Source organism: Amblyomma maculatum, chromosome 6, assembly GCF_055883805.1.
Source record: "Amblyomma maculatum isolate TAMU_Amacu chromosome 6, ASM5588380v1, whole genome shotgun sequence".
NCBI lineage: Eukaryota > Metazoa > Arthropoda > Arachnida > Ixodida > Ixodidae > Amblyomma > Amblyomma maculatum.
In genome coordinates, this window is record NC_139349.1 from 173,656,254 (window position 1) to 173,677,263 (window position 21,010).

Genomic DNA, 21,010 nt, shown 5'->3' on the forward strand with positions numbered 1-21,010 from the left:
ATGCTCAGGCATGTGTAACATGCAGTGAGCATTCAGCACTATTGGCAGCTGTTGACAGCTGATGGATGTGTCAACATCTCCTACAATATGGGACAGTAGTAGCAACATACACACTCCCACTCAAGCGGTAAACAAAACAAACACAGCTCAGATAATGTTATGTGCACTGATGCATGACATCGTGCCAGTGCATGCGTGAGCATTTCAAAGCCACATTTGCACACCAATGCCCTGTGCATACACCATGTGCCATTCAGCATATATTTTTTTTTAAAGACTAGTGCGGGTGCTAAAAAATGGACCTTGACACTTCCTAACGGCCTTAATTCTGATACAATTATAATGTCAATAGACTAGTGTGGGTGCTAAAAAATGGACCCTGACACTTCCTAACGGCCTTAATTCTGATACAATTATAATGTCAATATTTTCCTAATAGCCTGATGTTCCAGAGGACGATCCGCGATATTTCTGAAAAGGGACTTTATTTTGCTGCGTAGTGAGCTTTGTAGCTGTGGCTGTTGTTCGAGAGTATAATGAAAAACCCCAAGGATCTGGCACAGACTTATTGGCAGGAGCCATGTCCCCACCCCCACAAGTTTCACAAATATGCTCAAACGCAGTCTTCTTTTTCCGCTGAATGTATTGTTAAGGTTTATTTACAGAGTGATTCTTCACCTTAGCCTGATGCGCTAACCAACAGATGGTGAGCTTCCTCTTCCTCAACCTCTATTCTGGAGAGCCTCTTCTTCACACTTCCTTGTCCTCTTCTGTGCACATGCCTTACAGTGTTATTTAGGCAGCTTTCTTTTTAAAGGTATAATATGAAGGAAGAAGGATGCACCAAGATTAACTCTTCTTTCTTGTCAATATTTTCAACAGCTTTGGTGTCGTATGTTGCTGGTGTCACTGTGAAAATAGCGTTTTCTTGAAAAGCATAGATTGCAACTTAACTGCCAAGAAATCGTCCTCAAAAACCATGAAAACTTGCATCTAGGAAATTGTCTCAATGTGCAGGGGCACCAACAGTACAATGCAACAAAGTGGAGCTCCACGCGTAGTGGTGTAGTTACAGCGTTATCAAAGATGCTATATTGAACAGTGCCACAAAACTTGTAAGGCCACTCCCTGAAGTGGGGTAGTTCGCGATTACCTATTGCAGACAGGAGAAAAAAGAAGTTTATAGGTGGCTACCCAGCTAAGAAAAAAAAGCACCTGCTGATAAGTGAAAAAGCTTTGTCCACTCACTTCACAGTAGAGTGTGAGCTTGTCGTCAGGGAGGAGTCCGTTGGCCTCGTCGAGCAAGAAGTCTCTTCGAATGAACTTCTTGAAGCCCCAATCCTTGCCTTGAACAAAGCGGTACGCCCTTTGACTCTCTACAAAGAGAAAGGCAAAAGCAAAATTGTGTTGCATCAAAACGTTTTACGGAGTATTTTGCTGCTAAGAGATGCCAAGCTCACGGAATATATTTTGCTGGTGCCCAAGCCCAAAAACAGTGATGAGAAGCATTTTGCAATTCCTCCCGCGAAACTGTAAACCGACCAACTTTGAATGGATGCGCAGGAAAAAAAAAAGAGAGAGAGACAGACTGGAAAAACAGGGTTAGCACAGGCAGCGTAAGCTTCTTGACATCCACAGATTATATGCGGCACAAGAACACAAATTTAGAGAGGGAGAGAGAGGGAGACTGAAAAAATGGCTAGCACGGGCAGCGTAAGCTTCTTAACATCTAAAGATTATATGCGGCACAAGAATACAAATTCACAATTTTTGCACCGACATTAGAGTGACCGAATAACAATAATAAAAAAAAAAAATGTAGTTTGTGCATGTTCCGCTAGGTGGCATCACTGCTTGCCTGGCTATACACTCTTGCGTTCAATAGAGTCTGCGGATCATTTGCCCGCTGAGTGGCGTAGTGTGTCGGTCATGTTTGCACGAGCACATCCCGCTACAGTTGTCACCCCACAATGCTGACAATCACACTATTCCAAAGCTTATGCCTTCCGTACCATGTACGATGCGTGCCAGCAGTAAGCACTACCTAGTATGTTGCATTAGCAGCACCGAAACTTAAGCATGCATTAATTAAATGAGGTATGAGAATAGTAAATGTTGGCTTTAGCTGTCACAAACAGTTAACTACAGGCAGGCAGAAAGGAAAGAAGGAAGGCACGCACCCATGGCCTTGGTCTCTTCCCGCTTGGCGTTGAGGATGGAAAACTTGAACTTGGCACGGACCTCACTCTTGTTGCAGGACACCAGCAGCAGGTACAAGGACAGGTAGTCCTTGCTCTCCTCGTCCAGGCCCTTGGGGTTGACTCGTAGGCACCTGGGAAGGGACACAGCTCAGCTGCCTGCTGCCCATCCCTACATTCACAGCACAAACTTATAAGTACTGAACTCCATTAACGAAACAACCTGCAAGTCAGGGTTAAGCAAGAGTCTCAACACAATCAACAACTAATCTTCCGACCCTTCCATGCTATGTCGTTCTCAAGCTTGTACAATAAAGCCTGCCGCTTACCACTTGAGCTTATCGTTGGCCCCCGCAGAAAATGTCGAGCTTTTGAGCACCTCCCCCATCTCTTCCCGGCAGAAGCTGAAGTTGTTGATGGTCCACATGTAGGAAAACTTGATGACTTTCACCTGTAGAAGGAAACAAACAAGGCATTGAAGGCAGCTTAGCACAGACTATGGTGAATTATTTTAGTCATGCTGGCTTTCGCCCTCAGCCAGGCACCTGCCTTGCATTTAAGAAGCCCTTGCACACTTCAATGCAGCAGCATGGCATAAGCACCAGCCATTCTTTCTCTTTCTCGTACCTCTTGAGTACGAGAAAAATATTTTTGCCGGCGTTTAATGAACACGATCTGCTTCATACATTTCCTACTTCCTAACAAACACTATGTATCTGACTTACAGCCAAGTCTGCCTTTCGCAAAGCTTTGAACTGAGACACCAAACTCGACTGCTGACGTGCCTCACCTGTCCTGCTGCCAGTTTTAAAAAAGCAAATCAGCTAACGCAACTCTGAAAATTGACTGGCACACTCTAGGGGCTGGAAGGGTAAAGCTATTGGCACTATAGGTTTTCCCTCTGAATTTAATCCTAGCGCTAGCGGAAATCTGAGCGCCGACTGAAGTGCCGTGTAATTTAATTCGAGTGCCAAGCATTTAATCATAGAGACCAGCATATTTAATCCAACCACCAACTCGAATAATGTCAGCACCAACCAATTTACCAAGTGCCAACGCAATAAATACAAGCACCAGTGGATTTAATCCGGGTGCTAACCAATTTAATCCATATGTGGAAAATGAATGCGATAGAGGGCTCCCAAGCACGAAACATGAATTCCAGAAATAAATCGAAATTGCTATGTTTGCAGACCATGCGACGAGTAAGCATCATATCTGCATGCACTATTTCGATTTGTTCTTAAATCTTGCAACAACCAAGAACCATGCGCAGCTGGAAAAATGCCTCTTGCAGCTTTTAGCTTAGACGCATGACAAGTGAACAAATATGACTGTCATCTTCTAATTGGCTTTAAGCACTGCTTGTTATGGGTTGTCATATGCACTGAATTTGCATGATCTTGGAAAGCAAAACAGCGCATTTCAAAACACAGACACAGAAAGGGAACAACAACACAGCGCTGACTAGCCCGTTCCTTCACCCTTGCAATTTGCATGATGATGGCAAGTGCGGCCTTCACATAACAGCCGGCTGTTATGTATTTGCGTTTCTAATCATGATTTAACACCACTAGCAGAAAAGAAGGATTAGTGTAAAGCAGAGTTGGTCCAGGCGTGAAGACTTGAGTCAGAGAAACATTACCTCATTTTATCCACTTTTTCAACTTTACACTGCCACTACCACGGAAAGAGAGAGCGTGCACCCCTGCGTTTATTCTGATAGCAACACGGTAACGTGAGTGAAACTATGTACAGCGGAGCTTACAACCCAGGCCAGGAATAGCTGTTGGCCTCTCACTATGGTGACCTTAGCAGCAGTACTTAATTTGCCTGAGCGGCAATCTAGTGGCTTAAGTTGCTAACAAACTATAGGCACGCACAAGCACAGAAGCAGCAGACTTTTGAAATGCAATTTTATTTTCTGGGAAACATTAGGCAGCTCAAAGTCTATCTCAGCACTTTTTACATATCGTCTTCATGCAAAGCTGCCCGTATAAAAGAAAAGTTATGGCGGTCGAAAGCAGTACACACTACCCTTTGTATTTGCAGCATAGAGTGTCGGGCAGCATCAAGCAACTAACTGTGCCGATGGTCCTTTTTAGTCATTCCGGGTGGAGTGATGAGCACCAGGTCCCTCCGCTCGCTGAAGAAAGCTTTGACTTCCCCGACTTGCACTTCGAAAACACTTCCTCTATAGGGTTAAGAAACGGGCTGTAAGGAGGCAGCCGCATGATCGAGTGCATCTGACTGGCCAGCCTTGCCTGTTTCGCACAACTGTGAGCTGGAGCGTTGTCAAAAATAAAAATAGCTTCAGAACCAGGTTCTTCACTTTCGACACGGGCTGATATGTCGCTCAAACATTCATTGAACATGACCCAGCGAGCCTTGTCGACGGCTGTCCAATGTATGACACCATTTGCTGGCATGCAGGCGATAATGCTAAGGTTTGCCCCTTTGGTGCCAGTTTGTCGTCTGCGCCGCAGGCTGTCCCTTAACTGCATGGCCGAAGCTCCTTGAACACCATACGTTATAGTTAGTCTCATCAACGTAAAATCTGCATGCCCAAGCGAGGTCCTTCACACCGCAGCCATTGCGCATATGTTTTGTGGCTGCATTTCATGTTGTCTCTGTTGCGGTCAATCGGCCTCTGAGTCGCCAAATTCATGGAGTATCCGTGCGAATACAGTAGACGATCAATGCTATTTGTGCTGATGGCTATTCCCGGCAATTCTTCTTCCACTGCTTGCTTTATTTGCTTTAGCGTGAAAGCAGGGTTCTTATCGACAATATTTTCATTTCCGAATTTCTTCGATGTTCTGCCTTCCTTCAGCGCTTCTCTATCGCTCGCTGCAATGGATCTCGCTGTCTTTAAATTGATGCCCAGTATGTCTGCCATTTTTTGCACATCTCCTCCACGCCTCGACACTTCGAGAATTCTGTCCCTGTCATGCTCGGAGACTTTGCTGTTCTTTCTTCTTGGTGTACCTGGAGGCTTGAACGGCGGTCCCCGTTTTCGGTGTCTGATTAGGATGTCAGAGCACTGCTCATCAGCTTCCATGGAAGAAAATAATGCGCGTTCCAAATTTTCACTCTTGCAAGTTCTATTCGTCCTTCTCCGTATCCATTGTTACAAACGGGAAGATTAAAATTGCCATTGCTAGCTTGGCTAGTGATGCAGATGGGAATACTGAATATACCAAGAGGTAAGGGGTAGTTAGTATTTATAATATTATTAACAATAAGATATTTTGTAGTTGCGCAAGGTTGTGAATGACAATTTGTAGGGCGTCAAAAATGTTATTGTTAGAACTATCGGAAGTAGGTAATCCCATGGTTTTCAAGGTGCGTTTCATGCGTTTCTGGCGTAAAATTCATGCGAAATGAATTAAACATGCAGACTACCACCTGCTTATAGTATACGAGTATGCACCACCACTGTCCAGCTCTACACCATCGAGCAAATGCAGACGATAAAGCGGCACATACAACGGAGGCGCTAAGATTCCCGTCTACTTTGAAATGCTCGTCTTCTGCGTTTCTAGCAATGTTTTTTTTTTATGCTCTTGAGAAAACATTTCTATTTCTTGCAAAGAAAGTACACTTATTTCTAATAGTGAATTCACATGTCTCTGCTTTCCTCCATTCTCTTAACATGGCGCAAAAACAGACGACAATGCGGCAGCGTGTAAATGGAGGCGCAAACCTTGCCGTCTGCTTTGGAACTTCTTGGCACTGGCTGTGTAATGTGTTGCTGATGAAATTATATAGCTAAATTAGATATGATTTATTAAAACCATATCTAAAAAAATTATTACGTGCAATCCAGCCCATACACCTGTGCAAGAGTTGACTGGCTGCCAACAAAGCAGAACCTTTCCAATGGATGACGCTCCCATCTCTATCCTAAGCAAACTGTGCTTGACATATCTTGCAAGGAAATTTTATGCTTAGCAGCTGCGTTGCAAAGATGTCCCAAAGAAACCGTCTGGAAAAGAACCTTGGCAATAGTTTCCTACATGATGAAACAACCACACTCTTGTTATAATGCAGCATCGCACAGATGCCTGTGGAAAGGCAGTAGTTTGGTTTCCTTGCCAGGCACCTATAGCTTGCAAATGACCAGACCCTCCTGCTTGGCATAGCTGCAGGCCATAAAATGGGGTGCAGTAAGAAAACAGGAAGCTGCACTGCAGGCTACTACCCCTGCTGCATTTAAAAACATCTGCCTCCCAGGACATTCTGTGTAAGGGTACAAAAGTACACATTTCTCCTTGCACCACAGGTGCAGCAAGCAGCTTCGACATGGGTTTTCAAGTAAGGTGCACCAAATGTTATTAACAGAACTCTCCAAGGATGGGCATGGTTCCATCTCAACACAAGAAAACAAATAACTGCAAAGTATAACGCTTTATCAAAGCTCTATACAGCTATAACGAATAATCCGATAGCTCCAGATAAAGATAGAAACTTACGTCACGACAGCTGGTGCAAGAATACGAATTTTACGCAAAAAACCAACAGACTTAAAGACAATGGTACTCGAAACATTGCAAAACCCTGTCTTTATCAAATCAAGACGTTTTTTATTCAATGATACGAAGAAAATTTACACAGAGATATTTGGATCGATAGCCAATGAGGCTGGTCAGCGGTCCAATAAAATGTAGCATGTAAGTCAGCCGTTACAAACTAAATTTGTAGCCTTACTTCAATTCCGAGAAAATGTCTCTTGCATGCCAGTTTGAAATTCCTAGCTTGTTTTATTTCAATTGGCAAAGAGTTCCAAATTTTCACTCTTGTAAGTTCTATTCGTCTTTCTCCATACCCATTGTGACAAACAGGAAGATTAAAATTGCCATTGCTGGTTTGCCTAGTGCTGAGGACAGGAATACTGAATATACCAAGAGGTAAGGAGTAGTTGGTATTTATAATATGATTAACAATAAGAGATATTTTGTAATTGAGCAAGGTTGTGAATGACATAATTTGTAGTGCATCAAAAATGTTATTGTTGGAACTATCTGAAGTAGGTAATCACATGGTTTTCAATGCACGTTTTGCAGTCTCAATAATGGTGATAAATACATTTTTTATGTGGTTTCGCATGATTCACTGCAATAAGTGAGATGACTGCGACATAATGAAAAGTACAGTGCTCTAAGAATAGTGCGTGGAAAGTGCCGCCGTGCCTAAGTAAAACAGCCATATGCAACCTTTTTACACACACTGTTCACCTGTTCCTTCCAAGACAAGTGGCAATCACACATAACCCCTAAATATTTGAAGAAAAACACAATTTCAATAATATGTTTAATAGAAAAAACAGTTGAATCAAAACTTTTGTTTTGAAAAAAAAGTGTTTGAACAGTGTTTAAAGCTAGATGGTTGTTATGAAACCAAGTGGAGATACATAGGAGTTCTGTTTATAGCATTCTGCATTGACTGAAGCAAGTTACCAGTAATGACAAGTGCAGTATCATCTGCGTACATCAAAGTTTGAAAACACTAATGCATTTGGGTGGTCATTAATGAAGAGGGAAAACAAAAGAAGTCCCAGAACTGAGCCTTGGGGTAGACCATATGTTATGTCTTGGTCTGCAGACTAGAAATGCTTGAAGAAGACTTGCTGCTGTTGTGAGGATAGGTAGCTTTTAAAGAATTCAGGTGCCCTGGTACGTAAACCATATGTTTCCAGTTTCATTAGAAGAATAGAGGGTGAAACAGTGTCGAAAGCTTTCTTTATGTCTATAAACATGCTTACAGCTATGTTACGGTTATGAAGAGCAGATAAAAGAAGTTGTGATAGTGTAAAAACAGCCGTGGACGTGGACCTGCTAGAGACAAATCCATGCTGCTGAGAACAAATTATATGATTAGTATCAAAAAAAGTTTTCAGTTGGGAGGCAATTATTTTTTCGAAAACTGTATTGATGATACTCAGTTAAAATATTGGCCTGTAGCTAGATGGGTTGTTAGGGTCACCCCATTTGTGTATCGGAACAACTTTCAAAGCTTTTAAAGTGTCGGGACTAGAGTCTATCACATGATTGAATATTCTGCATAATGGGACACAGAACAAATCAATGTTGTCCTTGATTATCTTGGCCTGTGTATGCCATCTGGTCCAGCCACTTTATTCGTGGCCATGTTTGCAACAATAAATTTAACTTCTTCACTGGTAATGTTCGAGAACTTGAATTCATTAACAGCTCGAGAAATGCATGATGTCACTGATGCTAAGGAAGTAGGCTGCGCTCTGTTCTGACAGTAGGTTGTGAAGAACTGATTAAACTGGTAGGCAGTCTCTACTGACAAATTATCAGGAACGATCTGTTCTTTTAACTGTTTCAGTACATTTGCTTGATGATTAACCAAGTTAGTATAGACGATTTCTTTGATTTTCTCATCAAAGCCACAGACTTATTTCTGTACTACTGTCTCTAGCAGGCATTTGTCCTGATGCTCAAGTTTATTGTAGTATGAATCTTCTTTTCAACACTGAGTAAACACAATGCTGACAAAAAAAAAAAAAACAGTGATAATATACAGTGAAAAAGAAGGAAAGAAGGCTCAGAATCCATTTTAACCAAAGGACGTCTAAGCTCCACACTGAGGGAAGGAATGGATACTGTAAGAACGAGAAGATGGGCAGTCATTGTAGTGGAGAATCCTAGATTAAGATCATAGGTCAGATATGACTAGCTGCGATTCTTTAATGTGCAGTGTGATGCCTTTTTTGTATTTCATCTCTATCAAAATGCAGTCACAACCGCAAGAACACAAATCTCTGCTGCAGTGCATTTCTCTATTTTACAGAGCATATTAGAGAGACTGTGCACCTAGATGCAAGGCTTAATTATGCCTTGAGCCGAACACCACCCTTACCAGCAAAAGGGAATGAGTGTTGCACACAATGGATGTGCCAAAGTGGCCACAGAATTTCATTTTCTGCTCTCGCAATGATTTTATTCTTCTCCCCCTCATAGCTCAGCTGCACTTTCGTAGTGCCTGCCCACATTTCAATTCCCTGTGTGCCCACTCTGAGCCAGAACTCCACTACTCTGCTCAATGCAACTATGCTACCACCTGTCAGGGGCAAAAATATTTTCCGCTAGATCTGCCTAAAAGAGGAAATAAAAGTATGCCGGGAGCTACTGTAGTAGTCCTGCACTTCCTCGAGATGAGGAGGAGATTAGCTTTCAGTGCAGCTCCTATTTACTACCTTTGCTGGTATAGGCATAGAGGCACCTGGCTTTTGCATTTTGTTCCTGCCACATTTCTGTAGCACTATACCAAAACTGCATCAACCCCCCACTGCAAATAGCCAGGCACTGCCCCTGGCAGGATCATCAACCATTCCAGACCCCTGATCTTGGTGTCCTTCTGATACCCCTCACAGTGTAGGCCTTGGGATGACAAAGAGGCCCAACCAGCAGGAGAGCTCAAGGACCTGTAGACACAGCCCACCAATTGTGGTGGATACTGGGCTGCCTTTGTTCACTACTGATCCCCCCCTGCTAATGTCCTTGAACGGTCATTCCCCAGGGGAGAAAAAGTGCAAGATGAAAGAGTAAGCGCCCCACTCCCACCCTGTGTCTTCACCTCCTGGTAACCAAGGCCCCTCCCCCCTGCCGCCGGAGCGCACAGACACACATGGGCAAAAACGAAAAGGCAGCGCCATCCAGGCGTGCCCTTGGATGAGGCACAGCTGATGCGTGGAAAAGGGCGGAGACAGGGGGGAGGGGGGGCAACACTGCCTTCAGTCCCCTCCTTTTGAGACGCAGGGTGCCATCTCGTCGGTTAGGGCCTACGCCGCCCGGGGATTTCCCTCCATCCCGGGAGCCAGGGCTGCTGTCGCGTGAGAATTTATGCCCCTGGGGATCACGACCTTGCCGTCGCTGTTCTTCATCCTCCTCCTTCGCCGGGAGCCCCGACTCCGGCCTCCTCCGATGGGCCGGAGCCATTTGACAGCGCAGGGAACCGCGATGGGCCCATGTACATGCTGCTCCAAGCGGTTCCGCGGGCGCAAGTTTCAGGGAGTACGACAAAGCGGAATATCGACAGCGCTTAGATGTGAGGGGAGAGAGGTAACAACCAACGGTCGATCGATTCGGCGGCGGGTTTCCGCCTCACCTTACTTGCCCTGCTCGAAAGTTATTGCCAAGCTACGACGCCAGCTAGAACAGCGTCGAACAGCGATGCTGTGTATGTTCATTCCATTCTCTAACAGTGCTAACAGCCCTGCCGCCAAATACTGCCCATAAAAAGCTGCACGACTCTGCATCGATCGGATGCGAACTTGCGCTCACGTCGAGTTGCGACCTCGAGTTGCGACCTCGGCGTTTCAAGCGAACGCCGAGAGAGAGAGAAAGACTGAAAAAAAAAAAAAAAAAAGTAGGTCCATAGCGGAAACAATAACACGTGGGCCACGCCGCAAGGCGCAGCTCGACGGATCCCAGGCCAGCCCGCAAGGCGGCACAGCGCGATGACCGACGCGGCTCATCGTAGACTGGAGAAAGGCAGGAAGGATAAAGAAAAAAAAAAAACGGTAGAAGAAAACGAGACTGCCACGATGGTCGGAGAGATGCGAGAAAGGAAGCGCGCAGTGGGCTTTTGCTCTTCGGCTGACCTATTTCGGGAGTCCCCAATGGTCCACGGGGGCCCACCCGCAAGGTCGGATCGCGGGCCGTGGCGTGTGTGAGAAAGGCCGAGGGGCGCAGCCAGCCAACAACGGTCGTGCACGCGCGACAGCTGTGGCGACCACGATGCTTTCATCGCACGCCTGGGTTCGGACCGCAAGTGCCGCTATCAAGAGCGCTCTACAAAGCATGCCACTCCTTTCGAAGGCTGCCTGCATGCGCCCGGTGACGAATGGCCAGGCGAGTTTCTCTGCCACCGGTGCTCGATCGGTGCTCATGTACTGCCCAAGCAATGTCACTTGCTGTCAGAATGACGCGCGAGCCTCAGACACGGAACATGCACTCCGGCTCCAATTTCTTTCGAAGCTTTCCGCCAAAGACGCGCGCTGCCGTCCATCGGGAAGGTGACGGGCGGGCCCACGCGACAATAGGGTCCGCATCCAGGGCTGGGCAAGATACTTCGAAAAAGTATCTTCGATACCGATACTCGATACCCCGAAAAATTATATTTCCGGTGCCGATACAAGATACCGGACCGAAATTGAGTTTCGATACAGATACTCCGTACTATATCGTCGATACTTCGATACATCACTGAGATCCTAACATAATGAAGGTGGTAATACGATTAGCTGCATTAGGAAATTTTACCGTGCTTTCTAGAATTTTGAGAGCATTCCTATAGCGCAGTTCTTCTGAAAGGCCTTAACGAATACGCCAGCACGGAGTTATTGCTTGGGCAGCTGCCCTTGTCAGAACTTCACATTGAACTGAAGTCATGGTTACAGTTAAGCAATTGCTTCCACATGCAGACTAGCGAAATATTTCTTTATACTTGTCACAAACCCCCGCCTTTACGGTCAAAAGAGGTGCGGGATCCCCTTTACGGTTACCCGTCGTCCTCTACGAGGGTTGTGAACACATTTAAAAGTTAGGCCGGTCAACCCGTGAAGCACGTGTGTCGGTGTGTGATTGAGGAATAAGTACAAATAGGTCACTTTCTTTTACAAACAATTAAAGGTTTATAAATAGCAGACCAAAATTACACTGATAATAATAGAGTACAATGAACGCCACGACAAGATATTGATAAAGACGAAGAAATAAATGATAAGAGAAAAAAAAAAATAACCCGACAATGAACAAAACACTGTGATAAAAATATGAAGACTATAAAGATAATAAAGCAGGTATTTCAGATATTATAAGTATGAGCAAAAGTTACATAAGAACACAGCGTAAAATACTACTAAGTCAGGTCAAAAGTTAACAAAGCGAAAATAATGTTCGATTGAACAACAGTCCGTGGCGAATGAAATTCTCACGTCTTTCTTCAAGGATCCCTGACCGCCTGTCCTTGACCGCGTCAAGGACAGGCGGTCACTGCCCCATCGGCTTGTCGAATCTTGTCCAGAGGAGCGACGGAGTCCCGTGAATTTCGCTCTATATTCCAGCCATAAGCTCCCGCATCTTCCGCTGTATAATAGGTGAGGCAGCTTGTGACAATACTAATGCTCTTCATGCGAACCGACCTGTGAGAACTTGGCTATACGCACAAATACAAAGGTGCGACTTGCGTGCGTTTGGAGAACTGAGCAGTTATATTACCATTAGTGCGATAGTAAGCTTGAAGCTCTGAATATTGTTAAAAGCTAGAAAGAAAACAAGAAGCTAGAAGGAAAAGAAGAAAAATAAAATGGCTAACCGTTATTCAGTCTGATAAGAGCGAGACGTGGGCATGCTAAAAGCGACGCAAATGAGAAAAGCCTCTACACACGAGCATACCGTAGTGTTATGTTAGATGAAGATACCTTTTATCAGCGTGTAAGAGTGAACCATCGACTCAATCGTCCTGGAGGTAGTTAGGAAACTCGAGGTTCACTAGCATCGCTGGAGAACTACGGCTGGTTTGTTGATAAAAGATAGAAGTATCTTTTTTTAGGAGAAAGTGGCTAATATGGTGTCAATTCGCATATTTGAAAATATTGTTTGTTTCTTTAAGCTAGAGATATCTTTACAAGTTTTATTCAAGGTTTGCTCAAATGTTTTTCGCAAAAAAAAAAAAAAAATGTTTGAAAACGCATAATTTGTTTGGAAAATTTTCATAGCTTTCATGTCGCACATTTCATAAAATTTTGCGTGTAATATCTTTTCCCGGATAAAAAAAAAAAAAAAAAGTCTAGTGGAAGCCTGTTTTCTTTGGAGTTACAAAGGATGGAACGCCGTAACTAGAAGAACGCGGTTAGCCAACTGCATCGTGGCGGACTGAGGCCTTAGAAGCTTGTGTTCTTGCCGCCTAGCAGAGCCGGCACGCGGAGCCCAGGGGTTTTGGGTTGTGCATAAGTTACTGCGTCCGACAATCAAATGCCGCAGAGACGGGGGCCGGATGGCAAAGGGTAGGAAGAGCTGGTACAGCAGTGATCCCTACTGCGCGTTTCCGTTTTCTTCATATCTGCCTGTGTGTCTATTAAAGGGCCACTGTCCAGGGAAGGCCCTTTGAAGAAAAGGAGCCCAGTGTTTCGATCAGGTACCGGAGATAGTCTGTGCAAAATTCTACAGCGACACGCGCGCCGCAAAGCATCGAAAATACAATTCAAAGCTCACTCATGCTCTCCTTTGAGAAGCCAGCTTCACCGCTCCCTGCGCTGGCCCGACGGGCCCCGATAACGACGTACGTATCGGGAACGACGTCCATTGGTCCGTCTCGCTGACTGACGGGAGAAGGATGGGTGTCTACCGCTCGCTGCGCGCTTTTCCCTCGCCACGGCCAGACTGAATCCAGCGGCGCGCGCTCCCTCGACCGTTTTTTTTTTTTTTTTTTTTTTCGCGCTCGCGGAGAGCCACGCCCCACCTCCCGCCAAACGCGGAGGATGGTGGTGGTACAAACTTTATTCATTGAAGGCCAAAAAATTAAAAAAAAAAGTAAAATTATGTTGCCGCCGTTCCGTGGGTGGCCTTCCGGCTGCTGGTCGTGGCCTCCAGGTCACGCCTGGCGGCGACTTCCGCTGCCCAGGTCGTAAGCCGCTGTTGAATATGCGGCTCCGAGCTGGCCAAAGCAGCCTCCCACAGCTGCGGGCTGTTTATTTGCCAGGAGACGGGGGGAAAGTGCGCCGGACAAGAGTAAAGAATATGAGCATAGTCTGCTCGGGGAGAGCTGCAAAGCGTGCATTGGGGCGAGAAGGCACCAGGGTGAATAAGGGCAAGGCGTGCAGGGGAGAGGAAAGTGTGGGCCTGTAAATGGCGCCACGTATTCTGTTCGATTTTAGATAGGGACTTGTGAGGGGGAGGGAGGGATAATCGGGAGTTGCGGTAGTGGAGGGTGATGTCATGGAAGGTGAGGAGGGAGTCACGCGTGTCCATCCCGGGGTGGAGGGGGCCAGCTCGGTCGGTCATTTCGCAAGCGATAGAATTTGCCGCCTCATTTCCAGGGTGCCCCGCGTGAGCCGGAACCCAAAATAGTTGGATAGATCGGGAAGGGGGGGAGGAGTGCTTAAGGATATTGAGCGCAGAGGAAGAGATTCTACCCTTTGCAAAGTTGCGGACTGCGGTCTTAGAGTCGCTAAATATGAAAATGGCTGGTGTGCTGGCAATGGCGAGGGCGATGGCTGCTTCCTCTGCGGCAGTGGAAGTGAGAGCATGGATAGTGGCGACGGAGAGGGGGGCTCGTGTATTAGAGACAGTGGCCAGGGCATAGGCGGGATGCGAGAGGTAGGGTGCCGCATCAACATACACGGCGTCAGACCGTGTACCGTACTGGCACCAGAGGGTGGAGGCGCGGGCAGATCGGCGAGCGGCATGATGCTCAGGGTGCATGTTCTTGGGAAGGGGCTTGACAGTGAGCATGGAGAAGAGGGAGCTGGGCAAGGGATGGGTGACAGAGATAGGGGAGACAGGGGTCAAGCGAAGGGAAGTAAGAAGGGCTCTACCAGGGGTGGTGCGAGATAAACGATCGAGTTGTGCCACGCGATGGGCATCCACAAGTTCTGAAAGAGTATTGTGGACGCCCATCGCCAGTAGACGAGAAGTGGGGGTGGAAGTGGGAAGCCCGAGAGCCGACTTATAAGTTTGGCGGATGAGACAGTTGACCTTGTCTTCCTCGGTACGAGACAGAAAGAGGTAGGGGAGGGAGTAGACGAGGCGGCTTAGCACAAAGGCCTGAACAAGACGACGGAGGTCGTGCTCGCGCATGCCGTAGTGTCGGTTAGCAACCCGTCGGATCAGCCGTACCGTCTGCTGGACGGTGGTAGTAAGGCGGGAAAGGACAGTAGTGTGTTTGCCATTGGATTGCAGAAAGAGACCGAGAATACGGATGCAAGAGACAGAAGGGATGGGATGTCCGTCGATAGTGACGTTAAGGTTAGGAGATGAGGTTGGAGCTATGCCTCGAGCCAGGAGGAGCAGGAGCTCCGACTTGGACGGGGAACAAGCTAGCCCGACCGTGCGAGCATAATCGGCGACCGTTTTAGCGCCTGCCTGGAGAGCGGCTTCCATCTCACCAAGATTGCCGGTAGTCACCCAGAGGGTGATATCATCAGCGTAGAAAGCATGGGAGAGGTTAGGAATGCTAGCTAGAGCACGTGCCATCGGAAAAAGGGTGATGTTGAAGAGAAGGGGAGAGAGAACAGAACCCTGGGGGGTACCTCGATTTCCAAGAGGGAAAGTAGGAGAGGAGAGGGCGCCGAATGAGATCTCAGCCGTGCGATGGGCAAGAAAAGCCTTGATGTAACTATGGATTCGGGAGCCCACGTTAAGGGTAGAAAGGGCGTCTAGGATGGCAGTATGGAAGACATTATCAAATGCTTTTGTCAAGTCCAGTGCCATGATCGCGCGAGTGCGCTTGGCGTGAAGAGGGTGAAGGACCTCTTCGGAGAGCTGGAGCATGACATCCTGTGTAGAGAGGGATGGGCGAAAGCCGAACATCGAATCGGGGAAGAGATGGTTGTCCTCGAGGAAGCTCTGTAAGCGGTCTAGAACGACGTGCTCAAAGAGCTTACCGAGACAAGAGGTGAGGGAAATAGGACGGAGATTTTGAATGTCTATGGGTTTGCCGGGCTTGGGGATGAAGGTCACCTTAGCGTGGGTCCACTCAGAAGGCAGGGTGCCTTCGTGCCAATGTTTGTTAAAGAGGTCCGTAATGGCCTCTAGGGATGATGTGTCCAGGTTACGGAGGGCGGAAGGGGAATTTGTATTGCGGAGGCTAGACGACCTCGGGCAGGAGAGTGAAAAACCTTTGCGAGGGAACAGAAGGGGAGAGGCAGGATAGAATCGGGTGATTGAGGTGGCTGTAACTGCGTTATTAGTTACTCTTTTCAAAAACATTTTGCGGCCTTGCGTTCCAGGGGCGAAGTCTCGCAGTCAACGGGGAAGAAAATATTTTCGACCGGAGGGTGGACAGTGGGCCTTTAAAGGCTTGGCAGCTTCGTGGTACGCACTCGGTGCTCTAAGGTAAAGCACCTCGTGAGCATCTACTTACCACTGCCTCCTTCAGTTTTAAAGAAAGGGAATCTGGAAATGTGGTTGACGCTGAGGGGCATTTGTAGGGAACTCAGACGGTACTCCGGTCCTGTACTACCGCCTCAGCGAGTGCCGTCAACCCAGTCTCACAGCGGTTTAATTATTTGAAGTTTTCCTTCGTATCTTCAAAATACACAATACTTTAAAAATGTATTTTCGATACTGCGATACCTTCATTTTCCGCGCACAATACCTAATACCGATGCGACCAATGTATCTAACCTTCGATACTGCCCATGACTGTCCGCATCACGAGCTCCACCACCGCTGTCTCGGGAGCCCTCTTGAGCTGAAGAAGGGTTGGAACTTCCCTCCATTTCTTTTGCTAATCGAAACGGATCCGGCCGTGCGGTTCGGACTGGTGTCGCCCCCTTCCAACTTCTAACACCCGAACGGTGGTGGCAAAACGGCAGAGAGCCAAAACAGTCGTGCATACACACGAGAGGACGCCAGCGGGCGGGCCGCAACAATGAAAGAAGTGCCCCTCCTCTCGAGCCCCACCGCGGCGAGAAGGCCTGCAGAAAGAACGCGAGTGGCGCCGCTTTCCTCCCAAGAGGAGCCCGCGACGAGCCTGGAAAAAGGTCGACCGCGTGACCCGGCGGCCTCGCAACGTCCTGACCACGGCGGGCCGCCTTTTGTGCGCGCTCGAATAGGTGACCCGCACTCGACTGCGCTGACACCTCGATGGGGCCAAGACGCCGTCAGGTCAACATCCCTCGCGCGGGGAACACCCCGGCTTCGTTCCCTTGCTTTCTTTTTCGTTGACAAATGCCGCCACGCGAAATGGGCGGCTGTCGGTAGAACATTAGTGACATTCGAGCTTCGACTCAGCCCCGTGATGTAAATGTCGAACCTGAGCGATAAACAGTGCGGCCCTACTTTCTTCTCTCGCAGAACATTAACAATGCTCGATTAATCTGAGCGTTGGCAGCAGTGATGCTTTCATGCGTCCACTAACGGTGCTTGAATCGTGCTTTCGCATAAACCCAGACGGCCTTAAACCTCGGGAAACTCTCACGAAACTTTCCAAATAATGTCAGTTCAGTTCAGGCGTTCAGTCGTGTCCGACTCTTCGTGACCCTATGGACCATGTCACGCCACGCTTTCCGGTCTCTCACTATCTTCTTAACATCACATAGCTTCATCTGCAATGCCTCGGGAATTCCATCTAACCATCACGTTCGCTGCCTACCCCTTCTCCGGCGACCCTCAACCTTTCCCAACATCAAATCTTTCTCCAGCGACTCCTCTCTTCTCATCAGATGACCAAAGTAGCTGAGCTTTAACTTTAGAATTTGACCCTCCAATGAGCAGTCAGGGTTTATGGTCGACAATATCGACTGATTTGATCTTCTGGCAGTCCAAGGAACTCTTAAGAGTCTTCGCCAGCACCACAATTCAAACGCGTCAATTCTTCGGCGGTCAGCCTTTTTCACAGTCCAACTCTCGCATCCATACATCACAACTGGAAAGACCATAGCACGGGTTATACGGATCTTGGTTGGCAGACTAATGTCTCTGCTCTTTACTAGGCGGTCAAGGCTAACCATTGCTCTCTTTCCCAGAAGCAGGCGTCTCCTAATTTCATGGCTGCAGTCTCCTTCCGAGGTAATCTTGGCGCCCAAGAACAGAAAATCTGTCACAGCTTCCACTTCTTGTCCATTGATGCTCCAGGACTTGATAGGGCAAGACGCCATGATCTTCGTCTTTTTAATGTTCAGTTTAATTCCAAATAATGATCCATGTGCTTAATTTGTTGCCCCGTCGGGGTGGTGCAGTGGTAAGACGCCCGACTACTGTGCCGGAGTACCCGGGTTCGAACCGGACTGCGACGGCTGCGTTTCGATGGAGGCGAAACGAAGTGGCGTCCGTGTGCTGTGCGATGTCAGCGCACGTTAAAGATCCCCAGGTGGTCGAAATTACTCCGTAGCCCTCCACTACGGCTCCTCTTTCTCTCTTTCCACTTTCATTCCCACCTTCCTCCCTTCCCTTACGGCGCGGTTCGGGTGTCCACAGAGCAAGTGTGACAGCTACTGCGCCTTTCCCTTCCTGTGAACCAATTTAATTTAATTTAATTTGTATTCTTGCATTACAATTCGTTCCGCTCTACGGGAAACACCCGCGTGATCGGGTTCCGAGGCCCTTTATTTCAGACCCGCATTTTTGTACCTAATCGACATAGAGGGAGATTTTATGAGACGAAATTTTTGCGGGTCGAGTGCGGGAGGATTCCATTGACGTCATAAGTTGAGTCAGTTTGGATGAGTATTTATTGTTAGCATCCTCCAAAAGACGGCGACAGAAGGGTAGAAGGCGCAATAGAAGCACTAACTCGGCCAGGGCTGTTTTCATTTCTCGACTCCCACCCGTTTCAAACGGACGGCCACATCATCAGCATCGTACATTAACGGTTATTGGAAAGAAAACAGCCTTCTCGGACATAGGTGACAAGGGCGTTGGTAGGATTTTGCCGTGAGGGGGCGAACCTGTTGCATCGCAGGTAGGGGGGGCGAACATTTCCCACTTTTTTTCTTTTTGCCGTTGGGCATAAGGAAAAATAAGGTGAAGCGGGATTTAACCGCGATGTCACGGCAATCAGACCCCGCCACGGTGGAAGAATAGGTGCAGCGAACTCGTCCGCCACTTACGCAGGGCACGCCCACGGGAAACAGCGGATGCGCAATACGGAACCTGCAGTAATGCGACCAAGTAATCGAACGCACCTTTCCGCTGAGACAGCGCATAGCTGCTCACCATGGGATTAGCGGTCAAACAGCAAAGTGAGACTGGGAAACTTGTTTCGCGCAATAAGGCGGTCAATATCTGAATCGGGTAACGCCAAAGTGCTTACGGGGCCACGTCGCACGACAACAACACGAAGACGCAGAAAAAAAAAAAAAAAAAAAAACTCGCTTTCAGACGGCCACCTAATACGCCGCGGCATTCTAGCAACGTTGGCTGTTGCCCAAACTTCCCACATCAACTATGGCACCGCTGGAATACACGCTTGATGCATGGCGGAGCACAGGACAGTCACGTCTGATCCGGTTTACAATATCACCCTTGACCAAGGGGTGTTCCGTGTCAAGCTTCAAGGTGACAGTTTTCCCTCTGAGTCCAAGGCATGTGCTGCGTCCTTATAAAAAAGTATAGCTGAGCAAAGCTTCCAGCAACGTTCAAAACCAAAGTGGTGGCTCACCTGTGTGTAGCACCAGCTCTCGGCCACGGGCGTGTTGACCTCGCTTTGTGGAGGCGGAGTGGGCAGGCGGGGAATGGCCATGCTGCTAGACGACTCCGGCAGCACCTCACCGCGCGCAGCTGCAAAAAAGGAAGGTCACCACCCGTCAGCACGCACGCCTGAACGCGCCATAGATATCGCACATTTCCGTCGCGCGGCGGGAACTCGGTGGCTCCTCCGTGGCCAGGCGCCGCCGAACTTTCATCCGACTTGGCGCGCGCTAGCCTCAGCAGAAAGTCGCAGCAGCAGCTCGTGCAGCGCGAACACGTGCAGCGAACCGAGCCGCCCGCGATGGCAACTTCCAGGCAGGCGCCACATTTCATTACACCACCGCGTGCTCGAGAAAAGTCCACGTGCAAGAAAAAAGAGGGAGAGAAGGAGAGTGCGCTGTCGAGAAGGGCAAATCGCTTGGTAACAGAAGATCGCCGCCAAGGAGGAGGGCGGAAACAACGGAGCGAAGAAAAACCGACAGAGAGAAAGGAAGCATCGGGGCAACTGCGCATACGAAAACTGAGGCAGGCCGCCTCAATCTGACCCAGTTTCCGCGCTACTTCCTCCCTGGAAGCGCGATACACGAGCGCGCGGAATCAAAACCGCCAAAAGGAGGAACAAGCGCAGGCAAGAGAAACGGGTGCCCGAGGAGGTGCTCATCACTAGGCGCTCTCCTCGGGGGCGCGAACAAAGAAGTCAAGGCGCGACGACCCCTCCCTCGCTCCCGAAGGAAAGGAGCAACGGCCTTCGTGCCGAGCCCCGTCCTGGAAGCGCCGAGGCCAGAGTCTATGCCGAGCGACCCCCGAACATCTCACGCAGGTCGCGCCACAGCTAGGCTACATGGCGAGGAGGATTCACATCGGAAAAGAGGGAAACCCCTCCTCTCGCTGTTTGCTCCCCGCCTCTATCGGCCGGGTGTACACACAGGGCACCTTTTCCCGCTAAACACCGAGGTCGAATGCCCTGCAACGAACTTTTTACTTCCTTCCAAAGCGTGACCCACATTCGACAGCAGCGGAAAACGATGTCATATTAAACGCGAGTATTCCGAGTGGGGAAGAAAGCCCCTCCGCAAACCTGGAGGTGGCCACTAGAGGCGACCTTGAGGTTCCAGGGGAATTTCCTCTTCTCCAGTTAAAAAGGAGCGACAGGAGTGGTCAAGGATTCGGGTTTCCTTCGGGTAGGGGAAGAAAAAAGTAGGTCGCTACCGTTCAAGGGCTCTCAGTTCAGGAGGACGGGAAAGGAGTTTCAGGCCACATTGTGTCAGTCACAGAAAAGCCGTTGCACAGCGGAGAATTCTTAGAGACCGCAAGCGACCTACCAGAGAAACGAACTAAACGCCACGCGTTCACAACGGTCAACAACAGCGAGGCCCAGCACACTTCCGGAACACGACCGGCACTGCGCTCGACGAGGGAGCACCGTAA

General features: G+C 48.2%; 1 protein-coding gene across 6 annotated transcripts in view; it reads right to left on the reverse strand.

Annotated features, from left to right (window-relative positions):
- Nucleotides 1–21,010, reverse strand: part of LOC146187427 (protein roadkill-like) — a 180,455-nt gene that overhangs the window by 13,378 nt on the left and 146,067 nt on the right. For all 6 annotated transcript variants that reach the window (XM_084607689.1, XM_084607691.1, XM_084607688.1 and 3 more), the window contains 4 exons: nucleotides 19,554–19,672; nucleotides 2,528–2,649; nucleotides 2,181–2,332; nucleotides 1,249–1,376 (listed from right to left, as the gene is read on the reverse strand). In XM_084607689.1, coding sequence (XP_084463815.1) covers nucleotides 1,249–1,376; nucleotides 2,181–2,332; nucleotides 2,528–2,649; nucleotides 19,554–19,634 — 483 coding nt within the window. In that variant the 5' untranslated portion in view covers nucleotides 19,635–19,672. The remainder of the gene's footprint in view (nucleotides 1–1,248; nucleotides 1,377–2,180; nucleotides 2,333–2,527; nucleotides 2,650–19,553; nucleotides 19,673–21,010) is intronic.